This window comes from Mustela erminea, chromosome X (genome assembly GCF_009829155.1).
Source record: "Mustela erminea isolate mMusErm1 chromosome X, mMusErm1.Pri, whole genome shotgun sequence".
Taxonomy (NCBI): domain Eukaryota; kingdom Metazoa; phylum Chordata; class Mammalia; order Carnivora; family Mustelidae; genus Mustela; species Mustela erminea.
This window is the reverse complement of record NC_045635.1, coordinates 111,140,435-111,162,186: the sequence shown is the minus strand read 5'-3', so window position 1 is coordinate 111,162,186 and position 21,752 is coordinate 111,140,435. Positions and strand designations below refer to the sequence as shown.

Below are 21,752 nucleotides of genomic sequence, written 5' to 3'. Positions count from 1 at the left end.
ACCCTCTGGGTGGGAAGGCACAGAGTTGGATGGAAGGGTGTTTTTCTAGGATCAGTGGGATAGAAGGCTGGATGTTCAGTACAGCTGAGGCAGGACACCCCAGCCAAACGTGTTTAGACTTGATGATGCCTGCAGTGAGAAGTTCTGGAACGTATTCGAGTAAATGCGGTGGCAGTTGAATCTGGAAACATAGGAAGGGGGTGCAGTTAGAGAACTGACTGTAGTCATCCCTTCCTCCCGTGGTCTCCCTATCCTGGCTAGAGAACTTTCCCACGTGAACCCCTTCTTGCTTGCATTTCAGAACAGCCTTATGTCCCCCTGGAATACCTTCTTTGCCCACAGCTCCTACCTAGTACAATAGGATCATCCCGTGCAAGAGGCACGATGGTCCCATGCATGAAGTACGTTTTCTACGAGGTTCTCATTGTTTTCCAAACCAGCTTGTGCTGACATTCACCTTGAAATCTGCCATGCGTGTCATTACAGGGCAATACCAAGATCAATACTTTCAACTGGGCTAAAATTCGCAAGTTGAGTTTTAAGAGAAAGCATTTTCTCATCAAACTTCATGCCAACATCTTGGTAAGTAGTTTCTAATAAATTCTTTTACTTTCTGTTCACTTGGGATTTCTTGGTTGTTTCAGCAAATGGTCTGAATGTGAGTGGTGAAAGCTGAGGGGTGAGGTACTCCCTTTTTTGCCTCTACATAAATAAACCGGAGCATTAGTCATATTTTTACCTGAGGCAAAACACCAAGAAATCCTATCGGCAGTTCAGAATGAGTAAACTAAGTCGGAAAATGGGGTGGCTGAAATGAAAGCCAAGTCTCTTTAAAAACCATGTTTTTCCCCCCAGGGATTTGATAAGTCAAATTCAAGTGACCAGATCTAGGACTACGGACATGTTTAATTGCTGTTATCTGCCCCATTTTATATTTTCGTCTCCTTTCCTTAAACAAAAACAACTGAACACTGAGTACGTGCCAAATAATTGAACACTTATTTGCCAAAGCAGGATGCGGTATGAGGGGGTGGGGTATAGATTAGGCAAAAGCAGCTCTTATTGATCAAGGCTGGATTGTACAGGGTAAGACAAAGGTGCTAGAAAGGATGCTTTGTGACTCTAAAGGAAATGAACATGTGTATCAGCTCATTTTTTGACTTCCAGAAGATGCTGTAGTATGGCCTTCATTCTCTGGATCTTAGTCTCACACAAAAGTGTTCATTTGAGCAGTTCAGGAGACTGTCTCCAGTGTAAAACTCAGGGAGTGTCCCAGGGCTGCATGTGGGAACCTGGAAAGGAATGAGGGAAAGGGGGAATCAGCAGAAAACAGGGCTGCATGCACACATGCGCAAATGGGGGTCATAAAGTGGGTTGGGGTATGGGGAAAACTTAACCTTTAGGTCTGAAAGGCTAAGCTCCCCTGGAGCAGATGAAGACATGCTAAATGAGCAACACAGAGCATCACAGAACAAGGCAGCACAGGGAGGGCGAAGTGCTTCTAGCTGGTATGTTGGAAAGACTGCTATACATGTAATCATCCTATAAAGCCTACCATCTGTAAGGAAATCGCCTCCTCCCCCTCTTTCCTGTTGGTCATTTATAACTTCTTGTCACCTTGAAAGGATGTCCTTTGATGTTCATTTTAACCTAATTTACAACTTCATAAAAATGTTCCTGGCAGAGAAGAGGGGGTAAAAACGCGTTTGAGGTGTGGGGGCTCCAGAGCAAGATTGGCTTCTCAGAGAAGGCTCTGTTTTTGAGCATTGGCCATGTCTGTTCCTCGGAAGGTTGCCAATTGTTTGGTTTTAGTAGGTGTGAAGACTGTAGGGAGCCAGGTGGGAAATCAGAAGCTGCATGGGCCCCTGAACCAATCGTTTGGAAAACATTAGGAATCGAAGTTCTTTGATAGTCTTGAAGGATGTTTGGCTTGATGGAAACTGGTTTACACAGGTGTTGTGCAAGGACACCTTGGAGTTCACCATGGCCAGTCGAGATGCCTGTAAGGCTTTCTGGAAGACCTGTGTGGAGTACCATGCTTTCTTCAGACTTTCCGAAGAGCCCAAATCCAAGCCCAAAACCCTACTGTGCAGCAAGGGTTCCAGTTTCCGCTATAGGTAATGAAATATTGCACATAAGCAAACAGGACACACAACTTCTTTTCAGTAGCGTGGAAGGCAGTGGGAGGCATTAAATTCTAGAAGCAATAAAGAATCCCCTTTACTGCTCCTTCTCTGTGTCACACCTGAGGTCCATATTTCCTAAGGGGGAGGCCAGAGAAGGGAAGCACCCTAGTCTAGGGGCTAGATCAGAATATTGGCAAAGATGGGGGGGGACTTATGCTGTTTAAGAATATGTATTTAATGAACCTATAGTTTTCCTTATATCGCAACTTACGTGCAAGGTATCTGTTTGGTGATGGTTGGGCAAGAAAGGTGGGGAGACAGTCTTGGAGGAGCTCAGGGAGGCCGAACTCCGAGCTATACGGTGGCAGAGGCTCCTTGGTGCAGGTGACACTTTGGAGGAATGGAAGCAAGGTCAAAATAAGATCTCATTTTTACACGAATGCACCAGCCTAGGAATTCTTTGGAAGAAGCCTTCAAAACTCTTAGCTAAGATTTAAAACAAAACAAAACAAAACAAAACAAAACAAAACCCTCTTAACTGAATGTTTCCCATAGGGGATTTTCAAACAGTGAAAGCCCTCCTAGGAATTGAGATCTCAAAAACATAGGTATTTTTTGATGGAATCTTTCCAAAATGTGTTTTTACAAATCCCCACCTTCTTAAACAGATGATACTGGGCATATTTTGCCCTTTTCTTAACGATCAGAGTTATTATAAACATCACTTATGATCCTCTGTGGGCAGCTGTGGTCCAGTGATGGCCACCGGGTCAGGGCAGGGGAGGCATGTCAGTCTCTGTACCTCAGTGATAAATGGCTCAGACTTGTTGGGTTTTATTATTTTTCCTGATTTCTTTTTTGGCTCTTGTGTTTCTCCCCGCCGTCAGCTGGCTTTCTTTGCTGGTGTATGTCTGGCTGTTGCAAACGTCTTCTACTATTTAGTTAGCTGTTTTCCTTGTCAGGAATTGGAAAACCAGCTAAATAGCCTTATTAGAAATTGTATATAAATTTGCAGGTAGGGAAAAGGCCTTTATAGGAAAGTCGGTTTGTTTTCAAGGCCAGAATTTTTAACTGTGATATAGTCCTGTTCTGAAGCTTTTAAAAATCTTCTGGGTTCTGAGTAGTTGAGGTTGCTCTAGGCCTAATAGTTGAAAAAGCGGGTAGTTGTCATTATTGTGATTGATGGTCAGCCATTCAGGGCATATGTCATTCATGGGGACGCTTGACTTCAATAGTAATTGAAGCTTTGGAGTTTTAGTAGCCTACTGGCTTAGGAGTGGTGTCAATAAAATATCTATCTCATTCTTAATCACAGTGGAAGGACCCAACGGCAGCTTTTGGAATATGGAAAGAAAGGAAGGTTGACGAGCTTGCCCTTTGAGAGGTACGGGATTTTCTCTCTCTCATGTTGATTTGAAGCCGAATGTAGAGATTTCTGTGTATTCCCTGTGTGCCTGCAGAGCATTTCAATTCCTTCCTTTTGTGGATTACAGGAAACATTACCCATCTGAGTACCATGAGCGACAGTGCCGGTCCTCACCAGACCTCCTCTCTGATGTGTCAAAACAAGTAAGGTTTCTGAGAATCCCTTCTTCTTTAGATAAATGTACTGCATCTACATGTCAAATGCTTTTAAGAATTGATTCTGCCAGAAACCTCCCGGTGTGTGAAAAGGTGACTCTGAGTAGGCTAGCCTCCTCAGGAGGTCTGTTAGCTCAATCTTTCCAGCCAATAGAAGACCGTTTAATAAATTACCACTGGTGTGCACCTTATGGACTGAAAGGATCTGGCACATCTCTAAATTGCAACTTGTATTGCTAATGTCACATAAAATGCGGATCCAAGTGAATTTCTATGGCTTTGAATTTTTTAAACTAAAAGCTCTTTTTTTTTTTACCTAATGAAAAATTTTAAGGCTTAGAGGAAGCTTGAAGGTCTTGGGTTAACGTTTTAAAGTACTCTTGTCGTGTAATTTTGTCACTTAATTTAAGAACAAAGTGCTATTCTGGAACCGTGAGATGATGGCTTCATTTGAGTTTTGTAAGCATTAACCATGTTAATTATTTTTCTTTTGCTCTCCCTAAAAAAAAAAAAAAAAAAAATTATAGTTCCCACCACCTCTCATGTCTTCATTCAAATCGTAGGCAGTTTTTAATCTCAAAGGCATCACGGAGGTATAATGCCATCAGAGGGTCTATCAGTGACCCTCTGATGCCATTTGTAGCCCTTCTTCCCAGCATTTTACAGAGAATAGGAAGGAAGCTAGAGCAGAAAGGTCAGGAGATCCACCTCAAGTCCCAAGGCAGTGCCAGAACCGGAAAGCAGAACCCCTGGCTCATTTATAAATGAGCTACTACACCATTCTGCCTGAAGTACCATGCCAGTGGAAGTACATGTTGAACTCAGGAGGCAAGGAGTGGGATGGCAGTGAGAAAGGAGACTGTCGTGGGTCTTCTTTAGCACAAGGATTAGGATAGGATACAAGGTATTTCCCTTTCTGTATACATTCATCAACTTGGAATAGAACATGGAGTTGAGATGACCTTGTGAAAATACCTTCGTGAAATTCAAGGCCAGTTGAGATCCTTGCCCCACCCCCAAGCAAATGGCTTTTCTCTTCTTTCACCAACGTGTCCTTTCTCTCAAGGTGGAAGATCTGAGACTCGCATACGGCGGTGGGTATTACAGAAATGTGAATGGAGGGCACGCGTCGGAGCCGGTGCTCGATGGTAGGAGGAGGAACTCCGCAGTGGAGGTGACGTTTGCAGCAGAGCTGGAGCGTTCCAAACCAGAGGCGGATCCCACACTGTTACACCAGTCCCAAAGCAGTTCCTCTTTCCCTTTTATTTATACAGACCCCGTCTTTAGTACTGACCCGGATCCCAGAGACTACTTTGAGGAAAGGAGTCCTCTGAGCTCCTTCCAACCAAGCTGTAAGTTTGCTGACAAGCACATGAGCACATCTTCTGGCCTTGCAAGCAAAGTGAGCCCAGCAAGGCAGCTAACTTACACAGATGTGCCCTATATTCCTTGCACGGGTCAGCAGGTTGATATTATGCCTCCCCAAGTCTTTTTTTATGTGGACAGACCACCCCAGGTGCCCAGACGGTCCCCAGTCATGGCAGAGGAAAGGGAAAGGCCAGATAGCTGTCTAGAGCCCACTGCAATGAAGCCAGCCAAAAGAAGCCCAAGGAATGTCAGAATGAAGAGCTTTCAGCAAGACTTTCAAGAACTCCAAGAAGCTATGGCCAGGACTAGTGGGAGGAGCAACATCAATGTAGATCTTGAAGCGGAAGACCCAAATTTAGAAGATGCATTTGCATACAGCATTCAAGACCAAACCCCCAAGCGATCCCAGAGCCAGTCAGACATGAAAACGATGCGTTTTCCTTTTGGGTCTGAATTTAGACCTTTAGGGCCTTGTCCTACTCTGAGTCGTAAAACTGACCTTTTTACATATATGTTTGCAGAGCAGGAGTTTCCAACAGTTTTAATGGATCAGGGAGCAGCAGAAAGGTACATAGCTAGTGAATCCAGTGATTCGGAATCAGAAATTCTTAAACCAGACTACTACTCTTTGTATGGCAAAGGAATCAGGTCGCCCATGGCCAGAATCCGCTTGTCTTCTGGTAGTCTACAGCTTGATGAAGAGGATGAAGGTGTTTCTTTCAATACGCCAACTGCTGAAGACAGGACTTTGTTAAAACCATGTAATTACTTTTTAGCTTGAAGGTATGAACTCAGTGAACGTTTCTGGGCCAGTTCCACGTTGTCAACTTAGGTAAAAAATAAGGAACCTTCTGCACAAACCATTTTTTTAGTTACCCTTCATTGGTAATGAGGGGATCTGCTATGTTTGGGCACCTAGCTCAGGAAAAGATCCAGCTGCTGCCTCATTCCTCAAGCTCCCCTCTTCAGTTTCCTCTGAAGGGGCTCTAGAACATACCCTCTCCTCACCAGCACTGTGGTGGGGCGAGATGGCTACTTGTCACCTGCATTATACATTTCCCCATAGAGACATCGGTGACTGTCAACATTGTATGATGTTGACAGTATGGGTTGGCATAGCATTGGCCTCTGATGTCTTTTAGTGATTTGGTAGATTGTGACTGTGTTGGCCATTTTGTTTTTAAGCCATACTGTGACTAAAGGTTCCTGTAAAAATGGTCCTATTTTATGGTAAAGACTTCAATTTTTTTTTTAACATATGTAAGGGGGAACATGGCCATCCTATACCTCAAGAACAAGATGGTGGCATAGAACCTCCCATCAGATGCATCTAGGACTTGGAAGCATTCTAAACCCTGGAATTTCATGAATCGGTCAATTTCTAAAGCCAGATAGATGCCTAATGAAGATATTATGACGTCTGACTTACTACTTCTCTACTCTTAACTATGATATGTAGTGACAGATAAAAGTTTACATGTTGGTTTCTCTACTTTCTCCTGTAAGACTTTATTGTTTTGCCATCTCTTGCATGTACGTAGGCAAGGAAATGAGATGAATGGTATTTTAATAAAGAGTGATGGAAATCCATTTACTAAAAAAATAAATTGCAAGTATGATCTTCATTTTGTTTTAGTCAATTTCAGAAATGGCTGGTTCTGGTCTATTATCAAGGGAAGGGACAGTTAGAGAACAAGAAAAAGGAAGGAGACAGGTGAAAATGTAGAGTCAGGGAAGGAGAAGATGAAGAATTGGGGTAGTTGATGAGAAAAAGGATAGTGCTAAAACCAGACTGAGTTCATGAACCAAGATTCATTCTTGAACCATTCAAAATTTCCCTACTATTCCCCCTGGAAGGTCCAATATTCCATTTGAGCACTTTTGTTTATTGATTTTAATGTTAAGTACAACATATTTACAAGATAATGGTAGGTACTAACTTCAAAGAAACGATGCAATTATAGAAGCAAGCTATTTTTTAGAACATTTTATTTATTTATTTGAGAGGGAGAGAATGAGTGAGGGAGCAGGAGTGGAGGGGGAAGGGCAGAGGGACAGGGAGAAGCAGATGCCCCACTGAGCTGGGAGCCCAGAGATGTGGGGCTTGATCCCAGGATTCTGGGATCATGACTTGAGCTGAAGGCAGACACTGAACCAACTGAGCCACCCAGGTGCCAATATGCAAGCTCAATATACATTTATGTAATATATAAATAAATATTTAGAAATATATATTGTTATATATAATATATAAATATATAAATATATGTAAATATATATATAAATATATAAATATATATTATATATAACAATATATAAATGTATATATAGCTTGCATCATGGTATTACTTTCCTAGTCCTTGTATCAGAAAAATTCCTTTTTTTTTTTTTTTAAAAGATTTTATTTATTTATTTTTCAGAGAGAGAGAGAGGGAGAGAGAGCGAGCGAGCACAGGCAGACAGAGTGGCAGGCAGAGGCAGAGGGAGAAGCAGGCTCCCCGCCAAGCAAGGAGCCGGATGTGGGACTCGATCCCAGGACGCGGGGATCATGACCTGAGCCAAAGGCAGCCGCTTAACCAACTGAGCCACTCAGGCGTCCCAGAAAAATTCCTTTTAATACACCTCTCTCTAGCCCTTTCCCACACTCTAGCACTTTCTTCCCTGCTCCTACCCAGTAACATGAATATAAAAAAGTGATTTAAACTTAAGAATATACTGAAGCCTAGTCACCTATATGTTAATCCTATAGATTCTTTTTTTTTTTTAAGAAAGATCTTATTTATTTATTTGACAAAGAGAGACACAGCAAGAAAGGGAACACAAGCAGGAGGAGTAGGAGAGGGAGGAGCAGGCTTCCTGCCCAAGCAGGGAGCCCAATGTGCGGCTTGATCCCAGGACCCTGGGACCATGACCTGAGCTGAAGGCAGATGCTTAACAACTGAGTCGCCCAGGCGCCCTAATCCTATAGATTCTCAGAGCTACAGTAAGTTCATCCTTGACTTTTTCCCTAGGAAAAACTCAAATTCCTTTAAGCTCTCAATTTCTGGAAGTCTCTGAAATTCCTTTTCCCCAGAGAACTACAGGGTTCAAATCTGTGTATGACTTCCTAATAAAACTATAATTGGGGTGACCATACAATGTACTGTCCAACCTAGGGCATTTTTGAGCGAAAGACGACTCTACCAGTAATTGTGTCAGGACAGGGGGACAGATATGCACTGTAAATACCATCAGTGCTTCAGTGTGAAGAATACCTTCTAGTTTTCAATGGAGATGTTGGTGTCCAAGTTCCAACAACAAATTAAAAGGCAGAGGAGACAAAATGTCAAACAATAAAAATTCTGCCTCATACCCCCACCTGGAGAAAACAGACGCTGAGGGCCATGAAATTTAAATATTTATTTTTAAATCCCCCACAACACTGGAGTATGCTTCACCTAGACACAGTTTATAGGACTAATAACTCTAATGAATAAGCAATATGATTCCTAACCATGATGCAGCTGTATTGTAAAGTTTCAAATAATCCATTTATAAATTCACTGCTTTTGTTTTTACAAAAATATTCATTTAACCCATGATATAAGTTGAAAAATTACTTCTAGACCTCTAATAGATTACGAACTGAAACTGTGTTTCAGTCACATAGAAGGTGAAAATTTCAACTGAACCATTACTTCAAAATACAACGCATTAAAAGTAATTGTTACAGTATAGGCACCAATGAAAAGAACTTTCTTGGCATATGACATGACCACGACTTACTCAAGTGTCTGAATTATTACAGAAAGAGAAGAGGTAATGGCCACTTTGAGTAAAAACGGTATTCTCTACTTGAAGAACACCTTTCTTCTAATATTTGGCAATTATTCAGATTTTTAGAAATGACTTCGGTGCAAAAACCAAACTGTGCAGACTCAAACAACAAAACGTTAACTACCAAAACTAATTAATATCAATAATTCTACAACTACTGAAATATAGCCCCAGTTTGGAACTTAGGCAGGCGTAATATATATACTGGGCTTTAAAGAAAAAAAGGTATTATTACCCATGTAACAGTACCATAAATATAACTGAAAATTAACTGTACAGTCTAACAACTTCTCTACGGACATAGGTCATCCCGTACTATGGTTATTTTCACATGAACTAGAAAATGCTTATTTAAATACCCTTTCAAAAATGAACAAATGATGCTTTTTGTACTGGATAATTACGAAGAACAAAAATGTATAAATAGTTTATAGGACATTTCACTACCATAATGAAAATATGCTGGTGTCTAAGGTATATTCACACCTGTTGATCAGGTACTTAATCACACGAATAACAGCTCTTACTTAAGCTCCCCCAATCCAAGCATATAGTATGTGATATGAGTTGAAGACTTTAAAAATGAAGCCTGACAGATTCCTCCAGGACTGCCAAAAACCCATCCTTGGTTAATGAGCACTGCTTGAAATCTCCATTCATGTTAAATAAGGGTTAACCGCCTCTTCCGCAAGAGAAGGTCAATACTACACACCAAGAGGTACCTCCGCTGCTACATGTTGCCTAGACATGCTTCAAACACAGGGCTCTCAAATGCGATCATCACTGAGCTGCCTAGAAAATCATCCCAAGTTGGTAAAGGGAGTCAATACTTTTCAGGTTTCATTTCTAAGAGCTTATAAAAGAAAATTAAGAAAGTATGACTTGTTTCTACCTCCCCACCAAAAGTCATTTTTAGAATATGCTTGTTTTTTTTTAAAGAGTTTTGATGCTTGATGACTTGCAAACATTCGGTATTTAGGATGACTTTGAAAGACCTGTACGTTTCATGAGTGTACAGTTAACTAAAGATCAAAACATGAAAGGTATTCATCCCAGTAACTTAAGTAATAATGATACCTAAAAGCAAAACTGTATCTCAACATTTAGTAGAATACAGGTGAAACTATAGTATTAAAAGTTATTCCTTACAAAATAATCTCTTTAAAATATAAAATGATAAACACCATCACAAAATAGTTGAAGAGCTTCTTCCAAATCTTCAATGTTGCAAAGATCCAAAAGGCACATGGAGCTCATGAGTTAAGCACTGTTAAGCTTGAAGTAGCTTTGGTGGGTTTCTCTGGGTCCGTATGAAATAGAAGCCAGTAAGAAGTTCCTTAGGGGGATTCATCTGCTGAACACCTATAAAATGAAGAAAAACTTAAACCTATATACAAATACACATTTGTATTTCTCATCTGTATGAACTCTGCAATAAGGTACTGATTCAGCAAACTAATTCTTTTACTGAATCTTATCAAGTAGAAGTTAAAATATAAAGAAGTTCAAAAATCTCTTCTGTGGGGCACCTGGGTGGCTCAGGTGGTTAAGCGTCTGACTCCTGATCCTAGCTCAGGTCTTGATCTCAGGGTTGTGAGTTCAGGCTCCGTTGGAGCTAAGGAGGTGTATGCATGTTTGTGCTTGCAAACAAAAGTCTGGTTTCAAAAGAGAACTTAAAAATTAAATGTATGAACTTTACTGAATGGGAACAAAGTTAAACCAACAATTTGAGACAGTGTGGAAACTAAAGTCAATCATAAGAACCTTCTGTAGGCTGTACTGACTTCCTCTACCTACAATCCTTCCCTTAACTTTTCTTATGGGGGCTAAACGTAAGAACTTCAGCACTGCAAACTGCATGAATAGTAGTATGATGAGGGTACTGGCAAGAATGAAAGCATTCCTAAATGGTATTTATAAGGGCCCAAATAAAAATACACTCCATGACCTTTTGTCTGTACCCCTACTAGCCGGCAAACTAGCGGGCAAAGGAGAAAAAAGACAAAGCAGGCCATTTCTTTCAGGGGGCAAAGTACCTTGTAATACCCAAAGATAACAATTCCAAAAGCTCGTGTTTAAGATGAGCAACAAATAAAATAGTTTTATGCATACAACTATTAAGAAGGGACTTAATAATGAAGAAGAGCCAAAATGACTGAATCATATTGTAAAATAAACATCCCAGAGAAAAATGTAAAAATAATTTCTTAAATGACATTTCAAGCTTACTTTTGAAATTTTTCAATTAATTTCTTCACCATTTTATCTGTGATGCCAGGACAGGCGGCTTCGGCCACAGCAATACTTTTCTCAAGTTCTTCAATCGCCTGATTCCTGCTAGCGTTATTCTCATCCTGCTGTTTAAGCTGTGGAAGATCAATAGTAATAACATTTGAAATCGCCAGACTTCTTAACATAGATATCCAAAGCTAATGAATCTGTACTTACTTCAGCAAATGCAGGTGTGATTATCATAGACAAACAGCTCAGTGTTTGCACGAGATCTTGCTCCTTGGAACAAACAATATAGATTATGCAGATGAAACTGACATAAGTAGTCACGGTTTTCTTACTCTTTAACAAGTGAGGGCTAACTGGAAACCTCTCTCCCATCATCATCCAGAAGACCTCTAACCTCTAGGATTACAACAGATACCCACGATTCCACTGGGTTTATGCATGTCTAGGTTGCATTTAAAAACATACTGATGGCCACTTAAATGACTCCCATGAATAATGGCAATAATTTTTAATAATTTAATAATTTAAATAATGAGTAATTTTTAATGAGCCCAAAGCTAACGGCACATGAAGCATTCTATGGACACAATGAGGTAAACGGGCACTTAGGGGTATTAAATTCTAGTAATTTCTGGCCATCACAATCTCACTGTATTAGTCCACAAGAGTCCTATCGAGAGAAAGTGATCATCGCCATGTACATACTGCCCCATTCTGGAGTTTCTTTGGATCAGGCTTCTTTCGCACGGTGGTAAAGCTCCATTCGGGATGAGTATTACTTTCTCTGCTGGTGGATTCCCTAAAGAGATGGCCCAAAATACTGATATAAGTTCCTAAATTATTCAGCTTGGTGAAGATACCAAATCAATGCAGCCAGACTCTGAAGAGTTGTTCCGATATATAAAAAATCACAGTATTTAAAAGCATTTGCGTTCAGTTTTGGGTGGAGACTATTTACTGACGAAGGGCAGTGATCCTCAAATCCTAAGCGTGCATCAGAATGGCATGTGGAGACCTCTCACCACATAGAAAGGCCTGCCCCCACCCCCTCCGCACTGACCAGATCAGGATCTCTTGGAGTGCCTTTTGCTTCTTTTTTAAAGTTCCATGGGCCACTTTCATGGACAACCATGGCCAACAAACCAACAGGGGCACAAGAATCAGCCTGCTATTTTTTATTCTTTTCAAAAGTAGGGCAATTTCTCATAAATGCAGGACTCTGAGAATATTATCGAAAGAAATTTCGTGTTGCCTTTGTGCTGATTCAGCCAGTAGAAGAGTAAATTCTGGTGTGACCTACAGACTTCCCTGGTCTACATTAAGTATGGACTTAGCATCTCAGATGTCGAATGTCAATGCTGCAGTTAGAAAAACAGTGGAACTTTTTTAGGGGGGTAGAAATCATATATAGATGAGTATTTTAATGTATCAGTCTGATCACAGTTTAGTATGTGGCCAAGGGGTGGGAAAGGCCCAGAGGTCACTCTCCAGAAGGATTCTGCAGGTTCCCTGCCCCCCACCACCGCTAAGTATGAGAAGACATAGCACCTTATCACTTGAAGCAAACTAATGTAATACTTTTGATCGATTTTTTCCCCCAAATTTTGTAATATACTCAAGTATCCACTAGGGGTTAGACCGAGACCATTTAAAACAAGAGCAATTCACTTCTAAGAAAAAAAAAGTTTCCAAATTCATTGTACTTACTCCACAGACTGTGATTTTAAAAGACTTCCACAGTTTCTAAAGTAAAACTCTAAAATAAGGTTTGTATTTTATGCTAGAGAAGGCACAGTGGATACTAGCTAAAAGACAGGCAATATTAGAATGAGCTACCTACATAAAAAATTAAATGATTTGTACATACGAATCAGAGCCCTCGGAATCGGATTCATCATCACTGTGGCCTTCTGCCTTCCATCTCTTAAATCGATCTATCAGTTCGGTCAGATAAGAAGTCTTCTTTGAATTTTTTACAATGAATTTGTGTTTCAGAAGTTCTTTTGCTGTAGGACGCTAGGGGAAAAAAATAAGGATGCATGAATACTTCTAGGCTCTTTATGATTACAAGGGGTGGTAAAAAATTATTTCAATCATTAAGCAGGAAAGGTACACCTGGAAAGGAGGTCTACAAACATGAGGACAACTAAAATGCTATAGGGCAATAAACAGCTAATTCTACTTTTTGAAGTGGTTCAAGGCAACCAAATTAAATTTACTACCTTGGTACCAATTTGTTCAAGCCCAGTGGGCAAGGTGGTAGCCTACCTACCAGCAAACTGGCAGGCAGGAAATCTCTCAAAACCAGAGAAACACATGGCAGGATTTTGAAGATAAGTTAAAAACTGAAAAATGTTTCAAAATAGTGCTTTCAAGTACTCTTATTATATTTACTGTAAGTTGAAAAAAGGATGACAACTAGCAAGGCTGTAATTTGATCATCAACTACACACGTATGATCCCCAGATTAACCCTTTCTCCATCACCCATTAATTCAAAGTGCATCTAAATGCAAATACCAGGGGCTATAGGGGCTATTTCTCCCCTAGGGCTTTGTTAATATTAGAATATTCACTCTCAATTTAAAAACAGTTACATCAAGAACTTAGTTCTTGTACAGTTCTAGCTTCTAGAAGTCACCAGGCAGCTTTATTTTAGAAACAGTAAAGCAACTGTGATCAATTCTGCCAGGTAAATGAGTAGAGTCCCCTAGACTTCAGTAAAAGCGTATGACTCCGTATGCTGGAATTTCTCAACATTAAATTCTTTAAGAAGTGAAATGCACACATCACTTTTCAAGAAAAATGAAAACACAGTTGAATAAAAACCACTGTGGATAGTTACAAGTGTACTTTAATAATGACTTCCTATAACAGGAACTTTATTTCTCAAATTTCTTTCCCTTTGAAATAAGAAATAATCAACAGAATGAAGGAGCTAGGGACCATGAGAAAGTGCAAAAGACACCGGGGAAGGAGAAAAGGAAGAACAGAACTATTAAGAGAGAAGGAAGAATCAGGTTCCTAGAAGGATCTTAGGCAATTTTCACAGTCACTGTATTCCTCACTGCAGAAAAACCCCATTTGCTAATGCAGATTTAATAATCAAAACCAAATAGTAGTAATAGCAATATATACTCACAAATGACGGATCTTTGTTCAGGCAAGCATCAATAAACTCCTTAAAGGACTTAGTAAAGTCTCCAACGAGAGTTGGAGGATTGTTTTTTGGAATAAGGAACAGAACTCTCATCGGATGCATGTCAGAGTTAGGTGGCTCTCCTTTGGCTAGTTCAATAGCAGTGATGCCCAGTGACCAAATGTCAGCCTGATGTAAGAGAGAGAAAAAAAATTAGCCTGACATTCCATTCCAACAGACTGCCATGAAATAGCCTATGGGTCACAAGACGTTAAGTGTCTTAAGAGGGGCACTTGGCTGGGTCAGTTGGAAGAGTGTGTGAGTCTTGGGTCTTGGGCTCGTGAATTTGAGCCCCACGTTGGGGACAGAGAGGAAATCAATCAATCAATCTTAAACAAACAAACAAACAAACAAAAAACAAGGTATCTCAAGAAATGCAATGTAACGTAATACGTTTTTATTAATTGAATTAATTTATTTTTTTTAAATGACCAAATTTCCTTATGGTTTGCCAGATACCACATTCTAAGCACTGAGAATTCAGGTGGTGAATAAAGCAGACAAAAAAAATCCCTGCTCTCAAGGGGCTTGTGTTCCAACAGAAGAGACAGATGAGTAAATAAATAGTATGATGTCAGATGGTGCTAGGTTCTGTGAAGGAGAGTAAAATTAGGGTAAGGGAATAATGAATGATGGGGTCAAGGGGCTGGAAATTTTACACAGGATGGCTAGGGAAGACTGCTCTGTGAAGTAATTTTTTTAAAAGATTTATTTATTTATTTTAGAAGGGAGGGACAGAGGGAAAGGGAGAGTATCTCAAGCACACTCCATACTAAGTTCCAAGCCCAACATGGGGCTGATCCCCCAACCCAGAGATCATGACCTGAGCCAAAACCAAGAGCTGGAAATCCAACTGACTGCGTCACTCAGGTGCCCCTACTGTGAGGTAAGGTTTAAGCAGAGACCTGATTGGAAGAAAGGTTATTCCAGATAGAGGGAAGGGTGTGTGCAAAGGTCCTGAGGCCGGAGTAGTACTTGATAGGTTTGAGGAACAGCAGTGAGGCCCCTGTGGTTGAAGGAGACAGAATATAGAGGAGAGTGAAAGGAGCTGAAGCGGGAGAGGCAGACAAGGGCCAGATCATAGACCACTATGTATGTGATCGTAAGGACCTTGGATTTTATTCTAAGTGGGATGGAAGGCTACTGAAGGGAAGAAATCGAGTCCAAATACAGGAACTTATGATTTAGCAGAAGACTTGATAAAATACTAGCTTTTGAAATACTTTTAAAAGAAGGAAAATTAGGGCAGTTTTTTTTTTTTTTTACATAGCATAGCATGTGATATAAAAGCTATTATTAAAAACAAAACAGTTTTATACAGGTAACACTTTACTTTTGAGTCATAAGCTGACTGCTGAATAACTTCAGGAGCCATCCAAAATGGTGTTCCCACAAAGGTATTTCTTTTGATTTGTGTATCTGTCAGCTGGCCGGCAACTCCAAAGTCAGCCAGTTTAACATCTCCTTGTTCTGACAGCAAGACGTTGGCAGCTGGGGGGAAAAAGAAACAAAAACCCCTCAGCTTCCTTAGAATATAGCTATGTTTCTCAGGGTCATATAAGATTTCTGTGTACCTTTTATGTCTCGGTGAATTTTCTTTTCTGAATGCAGATAGTCCAGACCTTTCAAAATTTCCTTTAGCATGGTAGCGATCTGGAACTCATCAAATGGACCAGCTCGAAGCTGAGGAGGGAAAACACACACACTTTTTATACACAACTGAACAATCTAGTTCAAACCTGGTATTATCTGTGAAATCAGGGAATCACTTAGATATACGAAGCAATTCTGCTTATTAAGCTAACACTGAAACAAATGGGGGAAATAATTTAAAAGGTGAGGGAAGAGACTAAATAAGTTAAGTCGAAGGGAAAGCGTTTTTTTCCAAGATTTTATTTATTTACTTGGCAGAGAGAGAGAGAGAGAGAGAGAGATCACAAGTAGTCAGAGAGGCAGGCAGGGGGGGCGGGAAGCAGGCTCCCTGCCGAGCAGAGAGCCCAATGCAGGGCTTGATCCCAGGACCCTGAGATCATGACTTGGGCAGAGGGCAGAGGCTTAACCCACTGAGCCATGCAGGCGCCCCCTGAAAAGGTTTTTAAATGATTAGATTTAATCTTGAAAGATAATATAAGCAGTGTGACCTCTGTACTAGCTCCAAGTTCCAGGGTTCCTAAATATTTACCTCCAAGATTTAAGAAATATGCTTAAACAATGACAGAACTAGATTCCTTTTCCTTTTTGGCTACAAAAAAAGAAATCAGCTACTTAAATTTTGGTGTTGGCTATTTCAATGACTAACTATTTACACTGAACTGATTTTGAGGTAAGTCGGCCCAGAGTACAGTTCTTAACTTTTGTGATCTCAATCACTTTGGAAAGCAGAGAGAATTTTTGAGACTGAAATTTAAAAGTTAGCCAGGAATATGATAATTAATCTATTCAGACTTTCACTGTAAAAAAAAAAAAAAAAGATCAAATTGTGAAGGGATACGGTTTTTCAAATAAATGTAACACATTTGCCTTTCTTTCCCCATCTCTGTACCAAAGCCAGTCGTTCCAACTGGAATACAAGGAAAGCAATGATTAGGTTTCAGGAGAACTTGTAATGGAATATCTGAAAATCTCTCTTTAAAATAAATGGTTATTTTAAAGTTCTGGTACCTCATAAAGCACAAACAGTGGACTGTACAATATTATTACAGGAAAGGGTGGGAATCTAAAGTCAGAGCTGAGGTAGAGGTCTGTTTGCTGGAAGGAGGGACGAGGTGGTGAAAATCAAACATCGCCCACTCTGCCTCACACTGGGAGGGATTCACAGCTCTTTGGCACCTTGTGTATTTCATCTTTCATGAATACCATATTTATTCTGAATAAAGGGCACTTTCATGTTGAAATTTAACAGCTTAAAATAGACTCTGTACTTCAGTCTCACCATTGAATAGGAACTGTGGGCTGGATATACAGTATACTCCGGGGATGTCCATAGTTCAATAGGTGCCTTTCCTAGGTAACATTATCTATTTACTTATAAATCTATCAACTTCCACCCCAAAAGTTTCTATTTAAACAGGAGTGATTAAAGTTGTTCTCAAAGGTGAAAATGGCATTTTACTGATCACTAGCAATGAAATTCTGAGGGACTACCAAGGAAGTGAGAGACCAAGGTCATACTAAGGATTCGTAGTTAGTATCACTGATCCTAATATGCTGACGGGGGCAGAAGACGTATATCCTCAGTTAAAGAAATCAGGCAAGATCTGTAAGGGATACTACTTGTCATTCTAAAGGACTTCCAAAAGTGGCCTGGATAAGCCAGTGTATTAAGTAAGAAATTAAAAAATATATATTTCCATAAAACAAAAACAAAAACAAAAAAGGGGTCCTACAGACCCACTAGCTTATTGGGTATATTTAGGACCGGTTTAAAATACAGACTCTCAATGAACGGGCTACTGGGGGAGGCTAAAAGGGGGAGACTCCATGGCAGGGAACTGGGAATGGGGTGCTGCAGTTGGGTTTTTCTGGTTCATTATCAGACATAAAACTATTTCAAGGCTTGTGGTTAAAATGTTTCCTTAGCCATGTTGACAACAATGGGAAAAGGAGAAAAAAAAGGGAGTTGGGAAAGAAAGCGAAGGTAAAGTCTATGCAACAGAGACATTTTTTTTTTTTTTTTTTGCCATACGACCTTGGGAGAGATCATGATGAAATCCTGGTTCACTGGCCTTGGAGTGCATAATTGAACTTCTCCTCAATGACTGAAGACGGTGACAATGTCTCTAATAGCTAATACCCATGCCTTTGGGGCCGCATACCGGCCTTGGGTACTTTGCCTCTATTGTCCGCTGAGAGCGTGCAATAGAGGGACATCTGCTCTTTCACAGACTATATACTTGTGGGCCTGGGGCTCTCCCCCACTCCTTTAGACTTCCAGCCGGTCCTAATCAGCCAGTCCCAAGGCAGTACATTGTATTATGTCTTCTCTTAAGGCTGGCATATTGTTTCCAACTTTTTTCTTTGGTGCTCCTGTTTTATTCTATTAGCCTTATCGTATGAGTTTTTGTTGTAAGCCACCGCAATTCTTGGAAAGAAGTCAGATATGATCAATTCCATAAAATAACCTACAATAGGCACAAAGTCTGTTCATACACAACTCGTTTTGTTTTTCCAATGGGAGAGAATCTTGAGGTATACACTCTAAAATGTTGATGTCAGTTACAAGTTGTAATCATGCTCCTTTAGTTGGGCACCACCTTAAAGTGAGAAATCCTCGCTGCCCAGCATCCCTCTTATTTCCTCTTGTCCCTAACAGCAGTGCCCTCCCTGCCACCTAATCCTTTCTTCCATTCCCCAAATGCTAGCCTTCCTCTGTACAGCACATTTTCTCATCATGCGCCCTCCTTACAAAGGCCAGTTACATGAACTTTATCATTCAATCACAGCGTTCTTGAAATTGAGAAACAAACCTCGAGCAATTATTAATTGAATTTCTTCTTTCAGTATTTGAGGAAATCAAGGCACAGAGGTTCAATGATGGTTTGTCCAGTATTAGCCAACTAGTCAATCGTAGAACGAGGACGAGGACCCAGGTTTCTTAATTTTTTACAGCACAGGGAAGGGATATGGTGAGCACCTTGGGGGACCAGATAAGGTAACTGTGATCAATTTGAAAAGGGCTCTTAACTATATGAAAAGTAGAAGGAGGAGGATCGTGGAGCAACTGGCAGGCTTCTTGTAGCCCTAATGAAAACACTATTGTGAAGGATTATTATACAAAGAAACACCAGTTGTGTTCTATCACTAGAGAGGAGAGAGAGAAAACACGACCTCCAGCTTTGGGGTGTAAGAATTAGATTAGATACAAGGAGGGTAATACCTAACTCAGCAAATGATTAAAATGAGATGAATTCCTAGAAGGAGATGAGACTCTCCGTCAAGTTTAATTACCATTTCTTTAGAAAGCTTTAAATTTGGTTCTGTTTCAAGGACAGAAAATCTCTTACCGTCATTTCTGTTCATAGGATTATTTGAAACTTTGGAGTCATTAGCAGGGAGGATTAAACTCTTTTAGAAATATTTAATCACTCACGGTTGGGAAAACTCATCTCCACTTGAAAATAAGAGTTAAAATATTACTTGATGATCTTAATCATGAAAACACTTTATTTTTAGAAACATCACACTCTATAATTTCAAAAGCAGAAGCATGCTAAGAAAATATAAGTCATATAATATTCAAGACAGAAGGGAACTTAGAAATAACTTCTTCGTTTTATAGGATATCCAAGTCTAAGGAATTTATGTGTCTGGTTCACAGGCACAGATTTAGTTATGAAGACAGCCCCATAAGATCAAATTCCTATAGGCCAGCTCAGTGGTCATCTTACTACACAAAGTTGCCTTTAGTAATGCATACTGAATTTTAAATACAATGTCATATTAATAAAGATTTAAAAGGGGGAGACAGCAATGACAGAATCACACCAATTTAGGGAAAACCACCTGTGTTTCTCAAAGGCATTATGTGTGTGATCACAGCTTCACTGGGTGAAACTTCTCCTGCCCATCGGAGGATTTCAGCACCCTGATCTTTGCCCACTAAAATGGCCCTAGCACTTCCAAGTCATTATGACAACCAAAAATACCATCACATTTCCAAATGGCCTATAGAGGGGCAGAGAGTTCTGTAGGGAACTGGGTCCATAGGCCTCTTTGGTGAGAACACAAGAACCAGTTTAATCACATTTTTAAAAATCCAAGAACGTGGTCTTTTCAGGGAAATCCTTGCGAAGTAAAACTCTAAACTGATAGCAATGGCCACATACACTGCTAATTTGCAGAGCTTTATTTTATTAAGATATTCATGTTTCATTCACATGCTAAGAGTATCAGCAATATGCTCAATCCTGCAATCTAGCTCAATCTACATAAGGGCAGGGGTCCCGAAGTAAGAGTTTAACTTGAACATATTACCAGAGCAACCATTCAGCTCACCCAAAAGCCACTGCTTATGCCAGTTAAAAGAAAAAAGTTAAAGTATAGATATGTTAAGTGTGTTATGTTAAGTATTTATATGTTAAGTATTTAAAAATACTTACAAGATCCAGTGCTGAACCACCACCCAGATATTCCATTATTATCCATAATTTTGAACCCTGTAAAATCCATGAAACAATTTAATCATTGTAAACCTGAGCCAAATAACTAGCATAATATGTTAAATCTGACATACTAACGTACTGGTCTTAAAACACAAGTTTAAAATTAGTTGTTTGAAGCCCAGCATATATTTTTCCATAGAACATTACAAATAAAAGTAAAGTTCTGAGTCTTGATCTTCCTCCCAACCTTTTCAGCCTGTGATACGGCTAAATGAAGAACAAATTATTATTTTTTTATTATTTATTTATTTGACAGAGTTCACAAGCAGGCAGAGAGGCAGGCAGAGAGAGAGGAGGAAGCAGGCTCCCTGCTGAGCAGAGAGCCCTATGTGGGGCTCAATCCCAGGACCCTGAGATCATGACCTGAGCTGAAGGCAGAGGCTTAACCCACTGAGCCACCCAGGCGCCCCCCCCTTTTTAAAAAAGATTTTATTTATTTATTTGACAGAGAAATTATTATTTTTTTAAACTGTTGAACTATTAGCAATTTTTATAAAACCCGGAATAAAGAAACCATAGCCTTAAATTATTATTTTGGATGACTTTGAAAGGAAAAGAGTCACATTAAGGAATGAGGAGGTATATGGAGACTTGTAGAAGTTTTAAATGGAGCTTCTGGGTACCTCCCATGTGATTTTAACAGTTTGGGTACACTGGTTAGTTTGCCTTATTACGGTTTTTGGCTTTTGTTCTCATGTACTGTACCACTTCTATCAGCCATGATTACTGGGCATTTTTCGGACACATGTGGAACCTAGAAAGGATATTGTTCCTCCTGGCCTCCAACTCCTATTGCCGAGGTACATGGCTAAGAGAAAGGGAGTGTGTAGCTCGAAAAGCATAGAATTACTTGATTATTCCGGAATTAACTTCATTCTGAGCTGTACAGAAGGAATGGGGCAAGTTACCTGAAGTATGTAAACTTCAATCAGGTGCACACACACGTGCACACAGGCACCACTCAGCTCTGTCAGATAAAAATTGGAATCAACCATTAAACCTCTTTCAGCGATAGCCTGAAATACGAGGGACACTTCTCTCCCCAAATCATTTCATGAGTGTTATTCTCTGCATTTTTGTGGGACCCCAGATTTGGCTATAAGTGGAATGGTTGATTTTACTATCCTGGCAAGGGGCCAAGTTGTGAATGGCTGGTGTTCTAAAAGTCCATTTTAAGTAAGGTGTTTCAAATTTGAAAAGCAAGCACTTTTCCCATAAAAAATAATGTCGAGGTTCCTAGGGTAGTCCCCCACAAGAGAGA

The 21,752-nt window shown here is 40.0% G+C and overlaps 2 protein-coding genes across 5 annotated transcripts in view; one reads left to right on the top strand and one right to left on the bottom strand.

Moving 5' to 3' along the window:
- Nucleotides 1-6,694, top strand: part of FRMD7 (FERM domain containing 7) — a 47,552-nt gene extending 40,858 nt beyond the window's left edge. For all 3 annotated transcript variants that reach the window (XM_032330295.1, XM_032330294.1, XM_032330296.1), the window contains 5 exons: nt 487-582; nt 1,954-2,117; nt 3,442-3,510; nt 3,620-3,695; nt 4,774-6,694. In XM_032330295.1, the coding sequence (XP_032186186.1) occupies nt 487-582; nt 1,954-2,117; nt 3,442-3,510; nt 3,620-3,695; nt 4,774-5,856 (1,488 nt within the window). In that variant the 3' untranslated portion in view covers nt 5,857-6,694. The remainder of the gene's footprint in view (nt 1-486; nt 583-1,953; nt 2,118-3,441; nt 3,511-3,619; nt 3,696-4,773) is intronic.
- STK26 (serine/threonine kinase 26) overlaps nt 5,718-21,752 on the bottom strand; it is a 54,524-nt gene continuing 38,489 nt past the window's right edge. Inside the window, exons 4-13 of one of the 2 annotated variants that reach the window (XR_004282480.1) lie at nt 20,429-20,485; nt 15,905-16,013; nt 15,664-15,821; nt 14,274-14,459; nt 13,000-13,148; nt 11,838-11,931; nt 11,340-11,402; nt 11,121-11,257; nt 10,076-10,253; nt 5,718-5,806 (exon numbers count right to left, since the gene is read on the bottom strand). Coding sequence is in view for 1 of the 2 variants with exons in the window: in XM_032330297.1 (XP_032186188.1) it covers nt 10,229-10,253; nt 11,121-11,257; nt 11,340-11,402; nt 11,838-11,931; nt 13,000-13,148; nt 14,274-14,459; nt 15,664-15,821; nt 15,905-16,013; nt 20,429-20,485 (978 nt within the window). In the remaining variant the exon portion in view is untranslated. Of the gene's footprint in view, nt 5,807-8,459; nt 10,254-11,120; nt 11,258-11,339; nt 11,403-11,837; nt 11,932-12,999; nt 13,149-14,273; nt 14,460-15,663; nt 15,822-15,904; nt 16,014-20,428; nt 20,486-21,752 lie in introns of those variants that run through there. The other variant, XM_032330297.1, reaches the window with a different exon arrangement.